This window comes from Leuciscus leuciscus, assembly GCF_965113295.1.
Source record: "Leuciscus leuciscus genome assembly, chromosome: 4".
Classification (NCBI taxonomy): domain Eukaryota; kingdom Metazoa; phylum Chordata; class Actinopteri; order Cypriniformes; family Leuciscidae; genus Leuciscus; species Leuciscus leuciscus.
Window position 1 is genome coordinate 46840752 of NC_138728.1, and position 20228 is coordinate 46860979.

Sequence of the window (20228 nt, forward strand, 5' to 3'; positions counted from 1 at the left end):
CCTGCTTGAGCGTATAGGTTTGCCGAAGACATTCCAGAGCTGGCAAGACATCATGGAGTTTAACCTTTCTGATGAGAATCTTTTGCCACTTGATGCTGTAGACTTTGGGGTGCAGTTCCGTCTTGCTTTGTTTGAAGCCAAAGGAATACGTGACCTAGCTGAACAGGACATGAAACGCAGGTGCAGGGACTACATGCTAGAGTTATCTAAGGAAATTAGGAAGAGACTTCCAGATAACATTAAACAGTTAGAGGCTCTCAAATTCCTGTCACCGAGTCATGCAATGTCGTCAAGTAAGCCAAGGATTGATGATCTTCCCTTTTTCCACCTCTTTAAGGGAGATGTAGGAAAAGCAGAGCAACAGCGGAGAGTAATTCACACTCTGGAATGGAACAATGCAGAAGATGGTAAAACAGAGGACTTCTGGGTAGATGTTTCTGCATACACCGATACTGCAGGTGATAGAAACTTTGAAGATCTTGGTCATTTTTGCATTGAGTCTTCTTGCTCTACCATTCAGCAATGCAGCAGTTGAGCGTTCATTTTCCCAAATGTCACTGATAAAGAACAAGCTACGAAACAGGCTAGAGCAGAATTCTTTGCTAAATATAATGAGGATTCGACCTTACATGCAAAGAAGAAGCATATGCTGCCATGAATTTAAACCATCACCACGGATGCTTTCTCTCTTCACTGCTGAAATCTATTCAGCACCACCTGAGAAGGGTGGGGAAGAGAGCACAAATGTCTAAAATAAAACAGCCCTGAGATTGTATATAGTTCTGTTCAAAGCTGTAATCAAAATGAGGCTGAACAGTTAGACCATCTAAGAAGAAAATGTTGTGAAAAGTTCTGGAAAAAGAAGACAAACAACAACAAAAACAAAGGGACAAGTGTTCAAGTTCACCCAGTAAGCATATTGGTAATAATATTGATAAAAGCCAGTGTATGTTAATTTAGTTTAACAGTGTGTTAATTTTAATATTGATGCTTGTGTGTAAACAGAACAACCGCAGATCTGGAAAGAAAAGCATCAGAGAGAAGTGGTGAGAAGAGAAAAAGTACAAGTTAGTACTACTGACTAGGGTCAGAAAATATCAGAGAGGACATGTTCTTATTTGACCTTTATTGTATGAGATTGTGTATAAAAAAACACAGTGTGTGATATTAAGAATTTGGGTAAGACCAAAGACCAAAACTTTAAACTTAAACTTATACATATATACATTTATTTTAAGGCCCTTTGTGGGAATCCAGCCGTTGTCTGATCTGATTGGACACTGGAAAATTGGGCTAGTTTTCATTCCATTTGGCCGGGTTTTGAGTTGTCACTGGGCTGGAAATATTTCTGGGACCTGGCAACCCTGGTTTCGAGTTACATTCAAGCTATTTTAAGGCATGAAGATATATTTTTTCCTAGGAATTTTTTTTAGTTATGTCATTTTGGTGATCAAAGATGAGTTTTAAGGGATAAAAGTATTGAAAAAATGAATCTTTAACAATAACGCCTTGACAAAGCGACAACTTTGAGTATCAGGAATTTTGACATAAATGTGTGATTACATACAGTGAAATGATTGTCAATAAAAAAAAAGACAAAATACTGATTAAAATATTTAATACAAATAAATAAAGGTTCATTCTGATCTTAATCATCAGGTCTCATACACACACTGCAGCATCATGAACACCACTTTAGAGCACTGACACCGTGTGGTGAAATAATCACGCACATCAGCAGAAATTTTAAGATACAGAGTTGAGTACTTATATGAAACATTCAAATACTCCAGTGCAGTGGTTACCAAACTTGGGGGTACGTGAGGTGACAGAGGGGGTACACAAACAAAATGCTGAGTTTTGCCATTCATTTAATTCTACCCCACTTTAAAATAACATTAAAACCGAGTATGTATTTCTAACTGTCTAAATGCTGTAAATACATGACATCCAATCAAATTATCTAATCTTTTGCGTCAAAACTGACTGCATCCACTCAAGCAGCGTATGATCCATACTAATCATATGATAGGTTGTATTGGCAAAGGGAATGTTTCAATGATTCATTCATAAATACAGTCAGTTGCTTCATTACTAGATGAATGAATGACTCGATGACTCATTAAAGGGTTAGTTCACCCAAAAATTATCACATAATTATCTCACCCTCAAGTCATCCTAGGTGAATATGACTTTCTTCTTTCAGTCAAACACAGTCAGAGTTATATTAAAAGACATCCTGGCTCTTCCAAGCTTTATAATGGGAGTGAATAGTAACTTAGATTTTGAAGTCCAAGTGCATCCATCCATAATAAAATTAATCCATATGGCATTAGGGGGTTAATAAAGGCCTTCTGAAGCGAAGCGATGCGTTTTTGGAAGAAAAATATCCATATTTTATAAACTAGAATCACTCGCCGCCAACCGAAGAGTGAACTCTGTCAATAAAAATTAGGGGATTGATTTCATTTTTGGGTGAATTAAACCCTTTAAGACTGTGACTTATTGACATCTATTGGTGGTTTTAATTGAATATTTAAAAGAATCACTTTGTTTTTACCGTTATTGCATATTTCTCGATTAATTATTTATATATTTAAAATAGGGCTGGGCGATATGGCCCAAAAAAATTATCACGATAATTTTTTTATATCGGTCGATATCGATAATTATCACGATAAATGTCAAATCTTTATTTCTTTCAAGTTTAAAGGCAGATTTGTGCTCCTAAGTGAAAGTTGTAGAAACCAGAGCGTTAATTGTGGTTTTAAACGACTCTTTATTGTCAGAACATTTCATGAAACACAGGTGAACATTTCACAAATCTGAGGAAGAACATTCAAACATTTGTCATTTTTCCTTAACAATATAAATAGCTTAATAGAAAAATTTATTTCTTAGTTTCTGCATGTGCTAATTTTTATTTGTAAAATTTTATATTCTGACTGTTTGAGTTTTATTAAAATTAACCATTGGTCATCCAGTATCATGCATTTAGATCATGATAACCACAGATAAAACCAGGCATAGCCTACAGCACCTCACTATCATGGCCGAATGTAACTTTATGGTTTCTATGGTATTTTTATGAAAAACAGTAGCCTAAATATATTATTAAATATTGCAATTATATTCCATTAGTCCTTTAATACATTGTCTACATTAATAATATAATACAATTCAATATGTATATCCCACATTTCATGGTGCAGTTAATATTACTCGGCTAACGTTACAGTAAATCCATGGTAAATGATGGGAATTTGTAGACGGAAAAGCCTTCAGACTGTATTGTTGCGCACAGTGTTTCTCCTGTTTGTCAGCGCTGTTTCATCTGCGGCATTAAACTGGTTTAAATCACGGAGACATTTGTGTTCTTCGCTGAATTCAAGTGCTTCTCACTGGATCTCGTGACTGAGACCGATCAGAGTAAACGCCTCTGCTCTAGTGAGCTCGCGCTGCGCCGCCGTTTGGACTTTGAGCCGAGCGGATAAATTGTCTGTGTGGCGCGCGGTTCAAATGAGTTTAGCTACGCTTTTGGCGCATAAACATTATCGAACGTTTATCGAACTCTTGATATCGTTTTATCGCCCAGCCCTAATTTAAAACATTATTTGTTTTATAAAGGTAAAAAAAATGCACTGGAAAAAAAATGTAGGGGGCAAATATTGTCCCATAATGGAAAAGGTATGACTGCAGTCTAAGTGGAAAATAAGGGGTACGCTGAAGGATGGTAAACGCCTCAAGGGGTGGACACTAAAAAGTTTGGGAACCACTGCTCCAGTGTGTTTGATCTTTGACTTTTAATACAAACTTCGTTGCTTTTAGTTTACTATTATGCTAATCAGCTCCTGTTCAATGTCATTCACTGTACGCGTGAATGTACCCACTTTGATACGGCGACAATGGTTTCATTACAGGTGAATGACAATTCATCTACATCCAATGGACAGAGAGCCCAGTATTTTGCTGCCCGTCTTGATTGGTGGACGGTGATGGAAACCCTGCATTAAACCCCGAGCCCGAGGCAATTGCCTACTCTGCCTATAGGCCCTGAGCATTTCACAGCAAGACAGAAGTTTGACTAATATTTGATTCTGAGGCATCCTTATATGGAATAGAGCAGGGGTGCCCAATCCTGCTCCTACCGATCGACTGCACAGTTCATCTCCAACCCTAATCAAACACACCTGAAGCAACCAATTAAGGTCTTCAGGATCACTTGAAAATTAAAGGCAGGTGTGTTTGATTAGGGTTGGAGATGAACTGTGCAGGACAGTCGATCGGCAGGAGCAGGATTGGGCACCCCTGGAATAGAGTGACTCCAACAGTCAAAATTAGAGGGCGATTACTGCAACCACTCAATTTTTGAAAGGAGGTGGGCAAAACAATTTGGACCAAATTCAGTTGCGGCATAAGCGTAGCCTAAATTTCACGCAAATGCATATTTTCTAGTGTCATTTTAAACACTTCCCACACAATGAACAAAAATGGGGTCTCACATTTTTTGGTTACACTGATTATAATTGAATGTGAATCTTCATATGGGAATCAAGGTTCACTTTCCGTGCAAAACTCTTTCCACACTGATCACATGTGAACGGCTTCTCTCCAGTGTGAATTCTCATGTGTTTTTTAAGGTTTCCTTTTTCAGCGAAACTCTTTCCACACTGTTGGCAGGAGAACGGCTTCTCTCCAGTGTGAACTCTCATGTGGACATTAAAAGTTGTTTTTTGTCTAAAACTTCTTCCACATTTAGGGCAGGTGTAAGGCTGTTCTCCAGTATGAATTCTCATGTGGGCATTAAAGGTTGTTTTATATGTAAAACCTCTCCCACATTGAGGGCATGTGAAAGGCTGCTCTCCAGTATGAGTCCTCAAATGGTTTTTAAGGCTTGCTTTTCGAACGAAACCCTTTCCACACAGTTTGCAGGAGAAAGGCTTCTCTCCGGTGTGAATTCTCATGTGGTTATTAAAAGTTGGTTTATGTGTAAAACTCTTTCCACATTGAGGGCATGTGAAAGGCTGCTCTCCAGTGTGAATTCTCATGTGGCTTTTAAGGCTTGCTTTTCGATTAAAACTATTTTCACACAGTTTGCAGGTGAACGGCTTCTCTCCCGTATGAATTCTCATATGGCTTTTGAGGCTTCCTTTCTGAATAAAACTATTTCCACACAGTTTGCAGGTGTAAGGCTTCTCTCCGGTGTGACTTCTCATGTGGCTTTTGAGGCTTTCTTCTTTAATGAAACTATTTCCACACAGTTTGCATGTGAAAGACTTCTCTAAAGTGTGAATTCTAACGTGCCTGTTAAGGATTACTTTTTGAGAGAAACTTTTTCCACACTGTTGGCAAGTGTATGGCTTCTCTCCTGTGTGAACCCTCATGTGGACTTTAAGATGTCCCTTTTCAGTAAAGCTCCTTCCACACTGTTGGCAGGTAAAAGGTTTCTCTCCAGTGTGAATTCTAACGTGCCTGTTAAGGACTACCTCTTGAGTGAAACTTATTCCACACTGTTGGCAGGTGTGAGGCTTCTCTCCTGTGTGAATTCTCATGTGGACTTTAAGATGTCCTTTTCTGTTGAAACTTTTTCCACACTGTTGGCAGGTCAAATCATGTCCATTGGCTCTTTTCCGTAAAGTATTTTCAGTCTGTGAGCAACTAAATGACTTCTCGTCGCTAATAAGATCATCCTGTTTGTCATACTGGTCTTTCTCTTCCATTTCATTCAGTTCTTGACTCTCCTCTTTCAGTGCCATCAAGTCTAATGCAAAAAAAGAGACAAATACAAATTAAGCCCAGTTTAATGGTACAAAAGCAAGAAACATCAAAATCAACAGTATCAAAGCAACAACATGTATGCTAGATACTATATGCACTAAGATAGGTGTTGCATGCCATCTCAAAACCTCTTCACAATATTGTTAACTCTAGACTAAAAATGTTCAAACTGTCAGTTAACAAAAAACAAACTTGCCCAGGAGAAGATAATTATAGACCCATTTCAAATTTGCCATATATGTCTAACATATATAAAATATAATAAAATAAAATTATGCAGTACCACAGGGCTCAGTATTAGGTCCTCTACTTTTCTTCTTGCTTCCCCTGAGAGATATTATTTTACTGTTATGCCAGTATTTCCTCACAGCCTGACAAAACTTCTTAACTCTCCAAGATAGCAGAGTGTATAAATTAAACAAAAGAAGGGATAACTAGTAATTTCCTTAAATTAAATTCTGCCATAATTCTGGGGTAGTTAAATAACCCTCTATTTATTGAAATCTGAATATTGAAATCCACAAAAGACATTGAAAATATTCACAGCTTAAATATACAACCAAGGAAAATTGTTACTATTTCATTAAATTATTTGTTATTTCGTTATTAAATGAAATTGTGACATCTCATTGATAACCCACGCTTTAGACACAGTTTCTCCTATGCGCTTAAAGTTTTTTTTAAAGAAAATAGTCCAACGCCGTGGTACACTGAGCACACTCGGGCCCTGAAGAGAGCAGCCAGAAAAATGCAGCTGGAAGAAAGCAAAACTAGAGGTTTTTCGCATTTCGTGGAAAGCATTATTGCATACAGAAAGGCCTTAAAAACGGCTAGATCTGCTTTTTTTCCGATTTTCTTAGAAGAAAACAAACAACCCTAGGTATTCATTTGATACAGTGGCTAGATTAACGAAAAATTAAGCTTAAGCTTCGGACGTTTCCCAACAGCACAGCAGTAATGACTTTATGAACTTCTTTACTTGACACATTGATAATAGTAGAGAGAAAATAACTAGGGCTGTAATCAACCAAAGAAAATCTTGGTCGACTGAAATCCTGAAATTTTCGACTAAAAATGACGTTAGGAAAAAAAAAACGTTAAATGAATTAGCTGCGCACTGTGCGAAGTACTTGATAGCCAAAATACTACTTGGTAGTATTTTGCACTGAAATGAGTCACACGAGTCTGTCGGCTCTGACAGCGTTGCATCACGTGCACCTGCGCAATATCAGAGCCTATGATTTCCGAAAATAGTACTGTTGTCAACTAGTGATATCATCACAAGAACTTTTGAGGAATATACAACATAATTTAGACAATTGTTTTTGTCATATGTATTATAATAACTGACAGACACTATCATTTCAGCCGCTCTGTGCAGCTCGCATGAACATAGGAGCTCAGCTTCGCGGCTGAGACACGAATAGACTATTAACTTAAAGCTTTTACTCTTAAACACAAAAGGCACATCCACTTTAATAAAAAAATTATATTTATTAAACAAACCAGATCAAGAGCAGAAACTAAATAAAGTGCTTAACTGAAAAAAAAAAAGCATAGGCTCAAAACGAATACAAGCAGTGGGCACAGTGCAAATTTGCATTCGACTTTTTTCCCGTTTTCTATTTTTTTTTAAATGCTGTCACACTGCTGATGTCTTTGTTGACATGGTAGAAGAGAACTGACTGACTATGAATTAAACGCTCTCACAATTAAATAAATAATATTCAGCAAACCTTGTAGTAGCCTACTTTCTTCAATCTGTCTCTCTTCTCCAGTGGGTTGGGCTAATCCAAAAGAAGTGAAAGCAAGGGGGGTGTTCTGAAGACAGACTGTTACCTGTGAAACAGGGGTGCTCTGAAAACACCCCCATTAGCAATTAGTGCTTTCCACCTGATGAAATGAACGTGGCAAAACTGATGAAATGAACGCGGCAAAAAATCGACCAATCAGAATTTTGGTCGAGCCAGAACATATCTACCAATTAATCGACTAATCGACTAGGAGATTACAGCCCTAAAAATAACCATGCAACCGTCTCAACCGTCGAATCAGAGAGTGCACTGTAGTCTCCCTGAGGAAAAAATCCATTCATTCATTGCTATAGGAGAGGAAGAATTGTCTAAACTCTTTAAATCATCTAAATCAACAACATGTATGTTAGACTCTATAACGACTAAGCTACTGAAAAAGATGCTCCCCGAGGTCATAAGCCACGTTTCCACCGTCGAGCCAGAAGCTCTGCAGCGCTTCACTAAAACACGCCCGTAACACGCCTCTCTGGAACAATGTCACACAAACCCATCATTTCACCACCAAATGGAAGTTTTATCAGAAAACTGGAAGGAAACAGCGAGATCGCAAAACGAACATGATAAAAGCGACCGTTTTTGCCATTTTTGTTGTTTAGGCCTACTTAAGATTTAAAACCCAAGCATCAATGTTTTACCACAGGTTTACAATAAAAAGTGATACATTGATCATAATTAATTAATTTGAGTCAAAATTTCACATTAGTGACACAGAAATAAAGTGGTTTACCGTTATTTCACAAAAGAAAGAGGACACACTTCCTTATTCAGTCGCGTCTGTTTCGGTTTATTTGTAGTTACAGGACATATTTACATCACATTTAGAAATAATGATTCTATAAATATGCCACCAAAAATATGACCTGATGAGCTTTAGTACTCTCTTCCCAATACAGTCATATTTTCAGTCCGACAAACAGAGGAAGTTGCTTTAGTTTATTTTATGATAGGTTATGTGGAGCTAAATATGGAAATCAGACAGTCTGGTATAAAGAGACGAGACATACTGACAGATAAAATAAAAACATGATTGTGATAGCCTTTATGATTTGTCTGATTTCTTCAAGCAGTCATATTTACCATGTTTACTTTGATAATGGTTAGACCACAGTCCTTTGCATCGCGTATACATTTTTTTGCCTTATACGGTGATCAGAATCCACATCGGATCACAAACAGAAGGTATTCAAACATGAAAGTGAGGTTTGAGCTAAAATGATTTTTTAAGTTTTTAAAGCTGATGTTAGCTGGTATAGAATCATCCGGTGCTGCCGTCTCTAGACTCTGGTAAACTCTGTTCGTAACCACTCCTTAAGCCCGAGCTGGCCCGCTTTGGACCGTCGGCCAAAAAAACATGGCGTTGGCCCCGAGTCAATTACAGGCCGATCTCGAAATTACTGTTTCTGTCAAAGATACTTGAAAGCAGACCGTATCATAGTACTGAGACTGCTCTCATTAGAGTTACAAATGATTTGCTCTTATCCAATCATGGTTGTATCTTAGTGTTGCATTTGATACTATCGACCACAACATTCTTTTGAATAGAACTTATTATTATTATTATGTTGGAATTGCAGTGGAATTGCATTAGCATGGTTCAAATCATACTTATCTGACCGTTTACTGTAGCAGTAAATGAAGAGATGTCTTATCGATCACAAGTTCAGTCTGGCATACCACAAGGCTCAGTACTAGGACCGTTGCTGTTCACTCTGTACATGCTACCCTTGGGAGATATCATTAGGAAACATGGAATTAGCTTTCACTGTTACGCTGAAGATACTGAGCGTTATATTTCTTCACGCCCCGATGAAACATACCAAACGGAATGCATAGCTGATATAAAAAATTGTCTAACACTGGATGGATGTTCTGTCAAATCTTCGTTGTCAGATAGGAACCTGGGTGTGCTCTTTGATACCAATCTTTCATTTGAATGCCACATTTCTAGCATCTGTAAAACCGCATTCTTCCATCTTAAAAATATATCTAAACTACGACATAGGCTTTCAAAGACAAATGCGGAAAAGTGAGTTCATGCGTTCTTGACCTCAAGGCTAGATTATTGTAATGCTCTACTGGCTGGTTGCCCTGCATGCTTAAAGGTGCTGTATGTAACTTTTTTACTCTACTAAAGCATAAAAATACCATAATATTTTTGCAGATATTTAGGAAACATGCATACATGCATAAGTTCACATACTCGTTTCTCTGAAAAACACTTCTACAGCCAGTTATTTTACTTATTATTTTACACGTTCCGTGTTGTCAGTGGGTTTTTGTTTTGGTCTGTGTGACTCCGCCCACTGCCAGTTCACCCAATAGTATTTCAACACCCCGGGATGCCAGTTGGCAGGAAACACAGTGTATTGCAGCCTTGGAAAGGAGCAAACAAACTGGGTCAGACATTGCAGATTCTACCTGACCTAAAAAGTCTCGACATCCATCTAAAATATCTATGAACGAGAGCATATTAAAACGCAGATAAATCAACTCATTAACTTAAGTTAATTAACTTAACTAAGTCTCCTCTGCTTTTGTTGTCAATTGCGCTCGTTCCTGTTGTGTGTCCTAAAACTGATAACCTGTGTGAGCGTTGAGTCCAATATATATATATTTATTCAATCTGTAAAATGTTAATGATAGCATGTTTAGACTTAAAAAACAACAAAAGAACAAAATGTCATTGGATCGGGGGTAGCATTTATGTTAAAAGCTGATACTAATGGAATTCTTTGGTGTTTTACAGACATTTCCATGTCCAGGGGTGAAGCTCCAGCGCAACGTCAACTCAATTCCCCCAAGACACTCCAAGGAGACCGAAACAGGAGCTTCAAGGGTGAGTGGTATGCAGTCCACCCCTGGTTAGAATACTCCATAAGTGAAGACTCCACCTTTTTGCTATGCCTGCAGGCATTTCAGTTTACCTGGCCATGTTGAGTCTACGTTTACTTCAGGTTCAGGTTTCAAAAACTGGAAAAAAACTACCTATACAGACGGAGGGTATGCTGCACATACTGAGCATCACAAGAATGCCATGTTAGCATGGAAAGAACACCAAATTGCAGAGAAATATCAGGGCTCTCTAATGGGACAATTAAATAAAGAGTACAACAGAACTGTACAAGAGAAAACTCTTGCTGAAGTGGTTCTTCATTGTGCAACCGAGAACATTGCTCTGAGAGGGCATTGTGAATCCGTGGACTCAAGTAGGAAAGGGAACTTTTTGGGTATGTTGAATATCATAGCAAACCATGATAAAAAGATTTTGAAAAAGATGGATGGTCCCAGAAATGCTAAATATACAAGCCCTGACATACAAAATGAGGTTTTGTCATGCTTAGCAGAGATGGTGTGCACATCAATAATAAAAGTAGTCAAGGAAAGTGGTGCTTTTAGTATACTTGTGGATGAGACTAAAGACAAAAAAAAAAAAATGGAACAAATGTCTTTTGTTTTGAGATACTATTACAATGGTGAGATCCACGAAAGTTTTTTGGAGTTTGATGTAGCAAAGAAGCTAGATGCGGAGAGCTTGACAGAAAAAATTATTCACCTCTTGTCAAGATATGGTCTAGAATATAAGAGTAACCTTGTTGGGCAGTCTTATGACGGGGCTGCAGTCATGAGTGGCAAGCACAGCGGTGTGCAGGCCCGAATTAAGGAGGTAGCAAAGCAGGCTTTCTACGTTCACTGTAACGCACATTGCCTCAATCTAGTGCTTGTGGACACCATGAGAGGGATCCCAGAGGCTGAATGCTTCTTTTCTTTATTAAAACAGCTGTACATCTACATGTCTGGATCGGCAGTGCATCCCAAATGGTTACAGGTGCACCGAGAGAGTTGCCAGCGTTGAATGACACACGGTGGGCTTCCAGATATTATGCCTGCCGTAATTTGTGGGATAGGTTGCCAGCAGTTGTAACAGTGCTTGAGGAACTGAGTAATGAGAACAGGGACGAGAGGTCAGTAGGTGCCAGAGGTCTTTTGCCTCAAATTGATTTCCAATTCATTGTATTTCTTGCCATATTTCAGAAACTTTTGGGAGATGCAAAATTACTATCAGACATGCTCCAGTCTTCCTCTCTTGATTTGGCCAAAGCAGTGGACCTTGTGGAGGCACTTATTAGTACTTTTGAATCTTACAAGAGTGAGAAGATGTTTGGTGATTTGTGGGACACTGTTTTGGAGCTCGCAAAGCAATGTGATGTCTCTATAGACACTGCTCCAAAAGTTCACAGCTACAGGGATGCCATGTTATGTCAACTGAAGGCAGCCGAGAAACAGGCAACAGTAAAGATTATTACAGGACAGGAATCTTTAACCTGGTTTTGGACCGGATGCTCAGTGAGCTCAGGAACAGATTCTCCCATCAGAATTGTGACATAATGCATGGGATACAAGCTTTAAATCCAAGTAGCAAAAGCTTCTGTGACAAAGATAGCCTTTTTGCATTTGCCAAATTGTATGGGTGTGACCTTGTCGACCTTGAGCATGAGCTCTACCAAATTAAAAGAGTTTTAGATCGTAAGTTAAAACAAGGGATGCAGAGACCACCTACAATTGTAGACCAGGCAGCTTTTATTGAACCGTACCAGGAGGTCTTTGATTTTTACTCCAGGCTTTGCAAAATTGCACTGGCAATACCTGTCAGCACAGCTGCTTGTGAACGCAGTTTTTCCTGCTTGAAGCTTGTCAAAACACACCTGAGAACTACAATGGGAGAGGATGAGTGATCTTGAGGTGTTGAGCATAGAACACTCGTCATTTAGATGAGTTTGTTGATCGATTTGCTAGTAATCATCACAACCGGAGAATACAGCTACTGTAAACTAACAGTTAAGTAACCAGCATCTGTTTATGTTATACCTGCCAGTTCTGGATCATAAACAGCCTTAACAATAAAGAGGATGAGCTAGTGATGTTGTTCATCTTACATCTTTTGTTTATCTTCTAGTTTTTCTGGCCTACCTACTGTAGAGTGTATTATGGGATATGAGTATTGCAATGTTATTACATGTCTGTTCTATTTAGACATCTTGTTATTTATTGACATTTAGACATATCTGCTCTCAGCTTCTCACACTGACACTCTCAGATATTTCTCAAGAATAACAAATAAGCAAACAAATAAAAAGACAATTATGTAAAATGACTTACATGGATCTCTCTCTCTCTCTCTCTCTCTCTCTATCTCTCTCACAAACACACACACACACACACACACACACACACACACACACACACACACACACACACACACACACACACACACACACGCACAAGCAAAGAGTGGCCCTTCTAGACCTGGTTTGTCAGTGTGTCAGAGCTGTCTTCAGTACTGCAATCCATAAACCACCAGTGCTGTGTTATCATTCTGCATCAATCTCTTCTTTTATTCAAAATCGATATCACAATGCAGTAAGCTAGTGATATTATTCATTGTTTGTGATACTGTTGTAGTCTACTACTGTTTGTAGTGATACTGTTCACTTTACATTGTACATATTATTGATATATTTTTTTTCTTCTAGTTTTTCTTGCCTACCTAGAGTGTATTATGGGGCATGAGCCTGCAATGTTATTAAATGCGTGATCTATTTAGAGATACTATCTGCTCTTGTTATTTATTTGTGATGTAATTTTTTTTCTTTTCTCTTTAAATATGTTATATCACAAATAAATTGAATATTGCAATTAAAATGCTATGGTTTACCTAAATAAATGATCGCCTAAAATGACAATTCATATTGTGTCTTTCTGTCATTCGCACTAAAAACATCCCCGTCTCATGTTAAGGTCCCTAACCCCTCACATAATCATGACACATTGCACTCGCACATTTTCTAAGCACCCATCCCAATAACATCAATAAGACATTATTAGATTATCAATAAGACATTATTAATTAGACATTATTGTCCATAAGGAAGTTCAATCCATTCTTTATGGCCTGACGAGCCGTGGGAAAACCGCTACTCTGAGTGACGCGGTGCGTGAGTTTTAAAATAGTAGTTTTTGACAATCAAGTGCCACCCCAAATAAAAGACTGGCCCAAGCTGGCCTTCACATCTATTGCGATCTCAAAATTCCGGCCAGTTGAAAATACCTAGAATATCAAACAGTCTGGAGCAGTCTTCCTAGCATTGTTCGAGAAGCAGGACACACACTGTCTGTTTAAATCTAGACTAAAAACACATCTCTTTAATCTGGCATACACATAGAACATTATACAATTATATTATTCAAATCAGTTTAATGATTATAAGGCTGCATAAACTAGGTCAGCCGGAGCCGGGTACACTCCCTATAACACCCGATGTACTCGTTACATCATAAGAAGAATGCCGTCTACACTAATGTTAGTCTTTCTGTTTATTCTGAGGTTTACAGTAGTCAGCTGGATCAGGGCCGTATCAAGATCAGATGGTGGACCTGCGCCTACACACGACCACAACACATCCCTGAAGTATCAGCAGAGATTGTGTAAACTAGACTCTCTCCTGTGAAGGCCTCATCGACACGACCGCCATCAGCACTGATCCTCAACAAACTCGTCTACATACCGGCGTGACTCCGATCTTAAACCAGATGGAACTGGATAATAATCTGATTGATCCAATCTGACTTCTGACCTGTAACGCTGCCTGAATCATAATCATACACTGTTCGCTCGTTGGCCAGAGGAAAACTGCATTAGCGGCACATTCTCTCAGAGACGAGATGAATCTACCACAACAAACCTATATCAACTATCTTAATTTACTGAAGATGAATGAAAGTCTTACAGGTTTGGAATGAGATGAGGGTGAATAATTAATGACAGAATTTTCATTTTTAGGTGAACCATCCCTTTAATTTGCATGTCAATACATCAAACTCGTGGAAAGACTATTTCTATGATGCATAAGATTTTATTCGACATGTCTTGGAACAGAATGCAAAATCTGCTCTTAGTGATTCTTCAAAAATATAATTTATTTCTGTAGAGCTGGACTTTTAAATAAGGATCAACTTCATTTGAGAATGAAACTGACCTGTTTGTTCCTCAGTGTCTTCATGTTTCACTCTGAATGTTTCTTCAATCTTCACGTCTTCGCTCTCCTCTTTAATAAACGCCATCTTTATAACAGTGTGTCACGTGGATCTCAGTCGCTTCATCAGGAGTTTTCCTGTGTGTTTGGATACAGTGTCCTGTTTAAGATGAGAATAATTAACAGAAAGAAAACTGGCTAACTTGTGTTATCACTGTCTTACTGAAATAGTTCTGCTATTCAAGCAATATTCTAATAATTTATGTAATTATAACACTTTATATAGGGCCATTTTGCATAAAGTGTTGCCTAGTTTCACGTTTAGTACATTTTGCTGACTACTTATTTAAAATAGTATAAAAGTACTGTATGTAATTAAAAACGTTTTCATGATGGTATTATTAACTTTTACTTCAGTAAAAAGATCTGAGTTCTTCCTCCACTGGTAGAGACTAGAGGAATTAAGACTAATAATAGAAGGTTTTGCCAGTGACACTTTTGATATATTTATTGATACAAGTTATTTTTTGTAAAACGTGACTAAATTAAAAGACAAAGTCAGTGAAGATTATGCAACTCTATATTTAGAATATAGTTTACAGCTCAAATGTATCATTCTCATTCAATCATTCACCCCGCCTCCATTACATAGCGTTGTCACACAAGTGTTTGATCACCACATTTGAGTGATCATTGCAAAACATATTTATATATATACATATATATATAAATGTCAAATCTTATGATAAAACACTGATAAGAATATTTCTTCAGAATAAATTATATTTACATCACAAAAAAATTATATTTTTCCAGAAAAGCAACTTTTTTAATCGCACAAGTGAATGACCGATTTACACATCACAAGGCTTAATATCGAGCCTTTTAATGCTTAATAATACCCCTGTTATTTTTTTAAAGTGAGAAACTGCCTATTCAAAATTTATATATATATAAAAAATATTGTTGCAATTGGCTCTCAACTTTAGTTAGAATACATTTCCCAGATTTAACTTGTAGATATAACACATCCATGTTGTCACTTAATACAACATTTTAATTTCAATTATTTTCATGTGTAGCCTAATCAAGAAAATAACCATAGACAAAATGACAACAAATAGTAATAAATAATGTTTGATGTTAGAATAATACATTTTATTCTTAACAAATACCAACAGAAGAATCATTTTAGAGGGTTTAGTAACATGCATTTAACAGATTATTAATGCGCCTTTGAACTGCGGATAAAAGGAGCTTTAACGGGAGAAACATCACGAACACATGTAGAGTAATTCAGTCATGTGACCACATTTATTTGCGTTAAACTGACAATAACGGAGCGAAATGAAACGAAGCTTGTGCTTTACTCATAAACAACTGTTCAGTAATGCTAGTATTTACATTTGCCTACAGTGTTACATTACTTAGTAAAAAAAAATAACTTAATTCACAGTTCTCTATATAATAGTACGAACAAGTTGTACTGGTTTAAACACTTTAAATGATTAAAAACACAAACCTCTCTTCAGCAGAATCACAGTGGGGAGCGCGGCGCAGCCTTATGACGTAATACCAACACACCAAAATAAAAGTCCTCTTACCACGCAAAAAAAAAAAAAATAGAAATAAGCATACAGAAAACATAAAATAATGCTTGCTTTGTTATAAATTATATTTATCTTCTTTGCCAATTTTATATCCATTAATGTAAGTTTACCCAAAATAAACCTTTTTGAAAGAATTTAAAATATATGTAACACTATTACATCTTCAGTACATAAAAAAGTAAGTAGAACGTATTCAATTTGTAAGGACTTTAATTTGTACACTGTGATTGATGTATAGATGAATGTTACCCTCCTGTTCTTTTTCTTCATCTTCTCTTATTTTTCTTTTGATATTTTTTAGTTTCCAGCTAATCATTAACTCTTCTTGGCTTTTTCTGTATTCTGATGACATTGGACATAATTATTAATACATTTGGTATTTAGTTCGCAAAGTTGTATTTTATAAAACTTGTCATCTCTGTGTTTTTGCACACACACACACACACACACACACACACACACACACACACACACACACACACACACACACACACACACACACACACACACACACACACACACACACACACACACACACACACACACACACACACACACACACACACACACACACACACACACACAGAACCCCACAAGTTTCTGAACGGCCTGGTGTATTATTCTTCTGTAGCTACAGACTAATATATTCTTTAAAAATATATGAATCTGAAAATATGCTAATTATTAAACACAACTGACATCCAACATTTAAATAAATTTGCACAATGATGGTCCAACAAGGTATAGAAATAGTCAGAGGTGGGAGTAAGTCACACATGTGCAAGTCACAAGTAAGTCTCAAGTCTTAACCTTCAAGTCTCAAGCAAGACCAAGTCAATTTAGTATAAAGCAAGTCAAGTCAAGTCAAGTCGTAGCTTGGGTCACAAGTCACTGGCAAGTCATACAAATGTTTGATGATTTCACAGAATTTAGAGTATATATTAAAATAAGTTAAAAGTACAGAAGTTGTGGACTATGGTTTTATTTGCAATTTTTTTTTTAAATATGCATTTCCACGTACAGCTGAGTGGTTACTACAATAAAAATCGAAGAAATAAAAAATAAATACAATTTCAAACTACATAGCCTAAAATGTAAATGTAACTGAAATTAGGCCAACATTAAAGCATGAAAAATAAATATGCCTCAAACTTTTCAGAAGACCATTAAAAGGTATTAAACAATTCACAATTCAAGTATAATGGTTCCTATGCCACCAAATGGCATTCTTCAAACTGGCATCCCCTTTATGGAACATGAACACATCCTTAACAACAAGTTAGATCTTTCCTTTTTAACAAAAGAATAACAAGAAAAAAACAGTAATAATTGAATTGACACAAAACTTGTCAATCAGGTGGATTGACTATTGTACATTATTAATCTGTGTGAGTGAGTGATTTATTAATATTTGTAAATGAATGAATGTGTGTGCATGTGTATGAGTGAAAAGTGTATTGTTTGCATGTCCATGGTTGTGTTTGACTTTGTGTGTGTGTGTGTGTGTGTGTGTGTGAGAGAGAGAGAGAGAGAGAGAGAGAGAGAGAGAGAGAGGTGATTTGATTGAGTGTGTGATTGATTCATTAATATTTGTGAGTGAATGTGTGTTATGTGTATGATTGAAGAGTGTATTGTTTGTTTGCATGTGTGCATGGTTGTGCTTGCAAGTTTGAATTTTTGTTTTGTTTATTTGTGTATGCATGGTTCGGTTAAAAATTCTGTATGTTTTTTTTTCTTTGTGTCTTGGTGTCTTTAATATTTAATATTTGAATATTCGACTGCCTTGTACAAAACGTCAAGTCTATCGCACAACTAGTAAAGTAACCTTTTACTAGCCAAGACGTTAGCAACAGCTGAAAACTATGACTGACTTTGTCACTTAAAGTCCCTGTAAAGTCAAAATTAAGTATGTGTTCTGAGTTTGTCACACCACAGAAAAATGTGTTATTAGCCACCCAGCCAAATTTGAATGATAAAAAAAGCCGGCAAGTACATAAAATAAGCTATCAAAATCTTGAAAAAATTAGCAGTTGTCTCTGCTCTCAAACGCTGGGGGCGTGTCCACTGGCTACGCTGAAACCACGCCCACTCGCGGGAAAGCTGCCGTCGCCACACTCAAGTGTCTGTCACCGCTACAGCCGGAATGGATGCTCCTAGCAGCTTAATTGTTTTTACAAAGCCATACGTTACATGTTCGAGCCTGGACTACCTACTATAATTATAAAATAAGCACACAAGGCAACTTACACTCATTGGTGGGCACGCTCTGCTGACGATAGCACCAGTTGTCGGCGCGACGGGAGTATGAACACCGAGGCGAGAGATAGTCGGCTCGGCCCCATTCACCAGTAACAGCGGACTATCAGTGAATCCCAGTTGTCTCCGACGAAAGTTTATAAAACTATCCCGTGTAAAATGATCACTACAGAGGCAGGTTTTGGCGGTGATCCTCAGCTCTCCATCAAGGCGGCTCTTCACTAAATTAATCCACCTCTTCTTGATATGATCGTTTTTTGGAAATTTTAATAAGGACACCGATCTGTTTTGTACGTGATCGCATCCAGGTAGTACGCATTTCCGTGACGAATGCATAGCTAGCTAGCAAACTGTAGGCTGTAGTAACTAATAGTACTGACAGTAACTCGCGATCGGTAAACTGATGTGATTGTGCTCTATTTAGGGGAGGGGCCAGCGTCAGGGGCTCCAGTGCGTCATCAAGTAGGGGCGTGTCCAGGATCTCAGGGGCTCCGGTGCGTCATCGAGCCCCCGTTTTAGCCCCGCCCAAAAAATCCGGAACACAGCAATGGTGAAAAACTGTTTAACGGTCTAACTCCACAATTCAGCACTTCACAGTTCACAGTCTTTGTAATATGTTTTAGCAATACATTTCTAACATTTATTATGTGTTTAGAATTTTTTTTTAGAATTGCCTTTACAGGGACTTTAACATTTGTTTGTGGGATTTGAAGTGTCGAATGAAAATCGACGTGGTGGTTGCTGTATCACAAATCTTTGTGTTGCAGGTCTTGCATACAGCTGTTCGTCTCTTCTTGTCACCATCTTCTTGCACATAGTCCTTGTAGCCGAACTTAATTATTTTTGGCGTGGCGCCTTCCATGTTCAGTCACTCACTGCTCTTACATCATTCGTTAGTGCTCTCTGCTTGCCTGCTGCGTCACGTGATTGTTGCGGTGCGTTCAAATACAGATATTTATTTTTAAAAAGATGTTATTTCGAGTCATTTACCTCAAGTCCGAGTCAAGTCTCAAGTCATGAATATCAAGTCAAAGTCAAGTCAAGTCTTTTATCAATATTTGTCAAGCAAGTCTCAAGTCCTTAAATTTGCGACTTAAAGATGGTATCAGTGATTTCAGGCCCAAAAATATTTTTATCACATTCATCTAATCTTTCCTAACGATCCGCTAGCTGCCCGCCCCATAAGCATGCCGTCAAAAAAACGCGTCTCTGTAGGCAGCCTAGGCTCTGAGATCTGCACACAAAAACAAATGGTTTAGCCAAACACTCAAAACCAAAACAAATAGTGTTCCAACCAATCACCAACAGGGGGAGGGTGTTGTGAGGTTTTGTGCTCGTGCACGGCTGCACGCGAAGTCAGAGCTGAAGAAAAAGCTGGCTCAAAACCTCACAACACCCTCCCCCTGTCGGTGATTGGTTGGAACACTATTTGTTTTGGTTTTGAGTGCAGATCTCAGAGCCTAGGCTGCCTACAGAGACACGGTTTTTAGACGGCATGCTTATGGGGCGGGCAGCTAGCGGATCGTTAGGAAAGATTAGATGAATGTGATAAAAATATTTTTGGGCCTGAAATCACTGATACCACCTTTAAGTCTGACTCGAGTCAAGTCATATGACTCGAGTCCCCCATCTCTGGAAATAGCAGTGTTGAAATTGTCTTTATGTGCACATCAAACTCATACAAGAGAGAAGCCTCGGTCTGGAGATGGGATGGGAATTGTATTGATGCACTTGAAAAG

At 37.8% G+C, this 20228-nt stretch overlaps 1 protein-coding gene across 1 annotated transcript; it reads right to left on the reverse strand.

Annotated features, from left to right (window-relative positions):
- Positions 1-1601: 1601 nt before the first annotated feature.
- LOC309496539 (uncharacterized protein) lies at positions 1602-16178 on the reverse strand. The gene is made up of 3 exons (XM_082166537.1): positions 16146-16178; positions 14627-14761; positions 1602-5761 (listed from the first exon to the last, which is right to left on the reverse strand). Exons 2-3 carry the CDS (start codon positions 14709-14711, stop codon positions 4521-4523), a joined length of 1326 nt encoding a protein of 441 aa, XP_082022663.1. The 5' UTR covers positions 14712-14761; positions 16146-16178; the 3' UTR covers positions 1602-4520.
- Positions 16179-20228: the final 4050 nt, after the last annotated feature.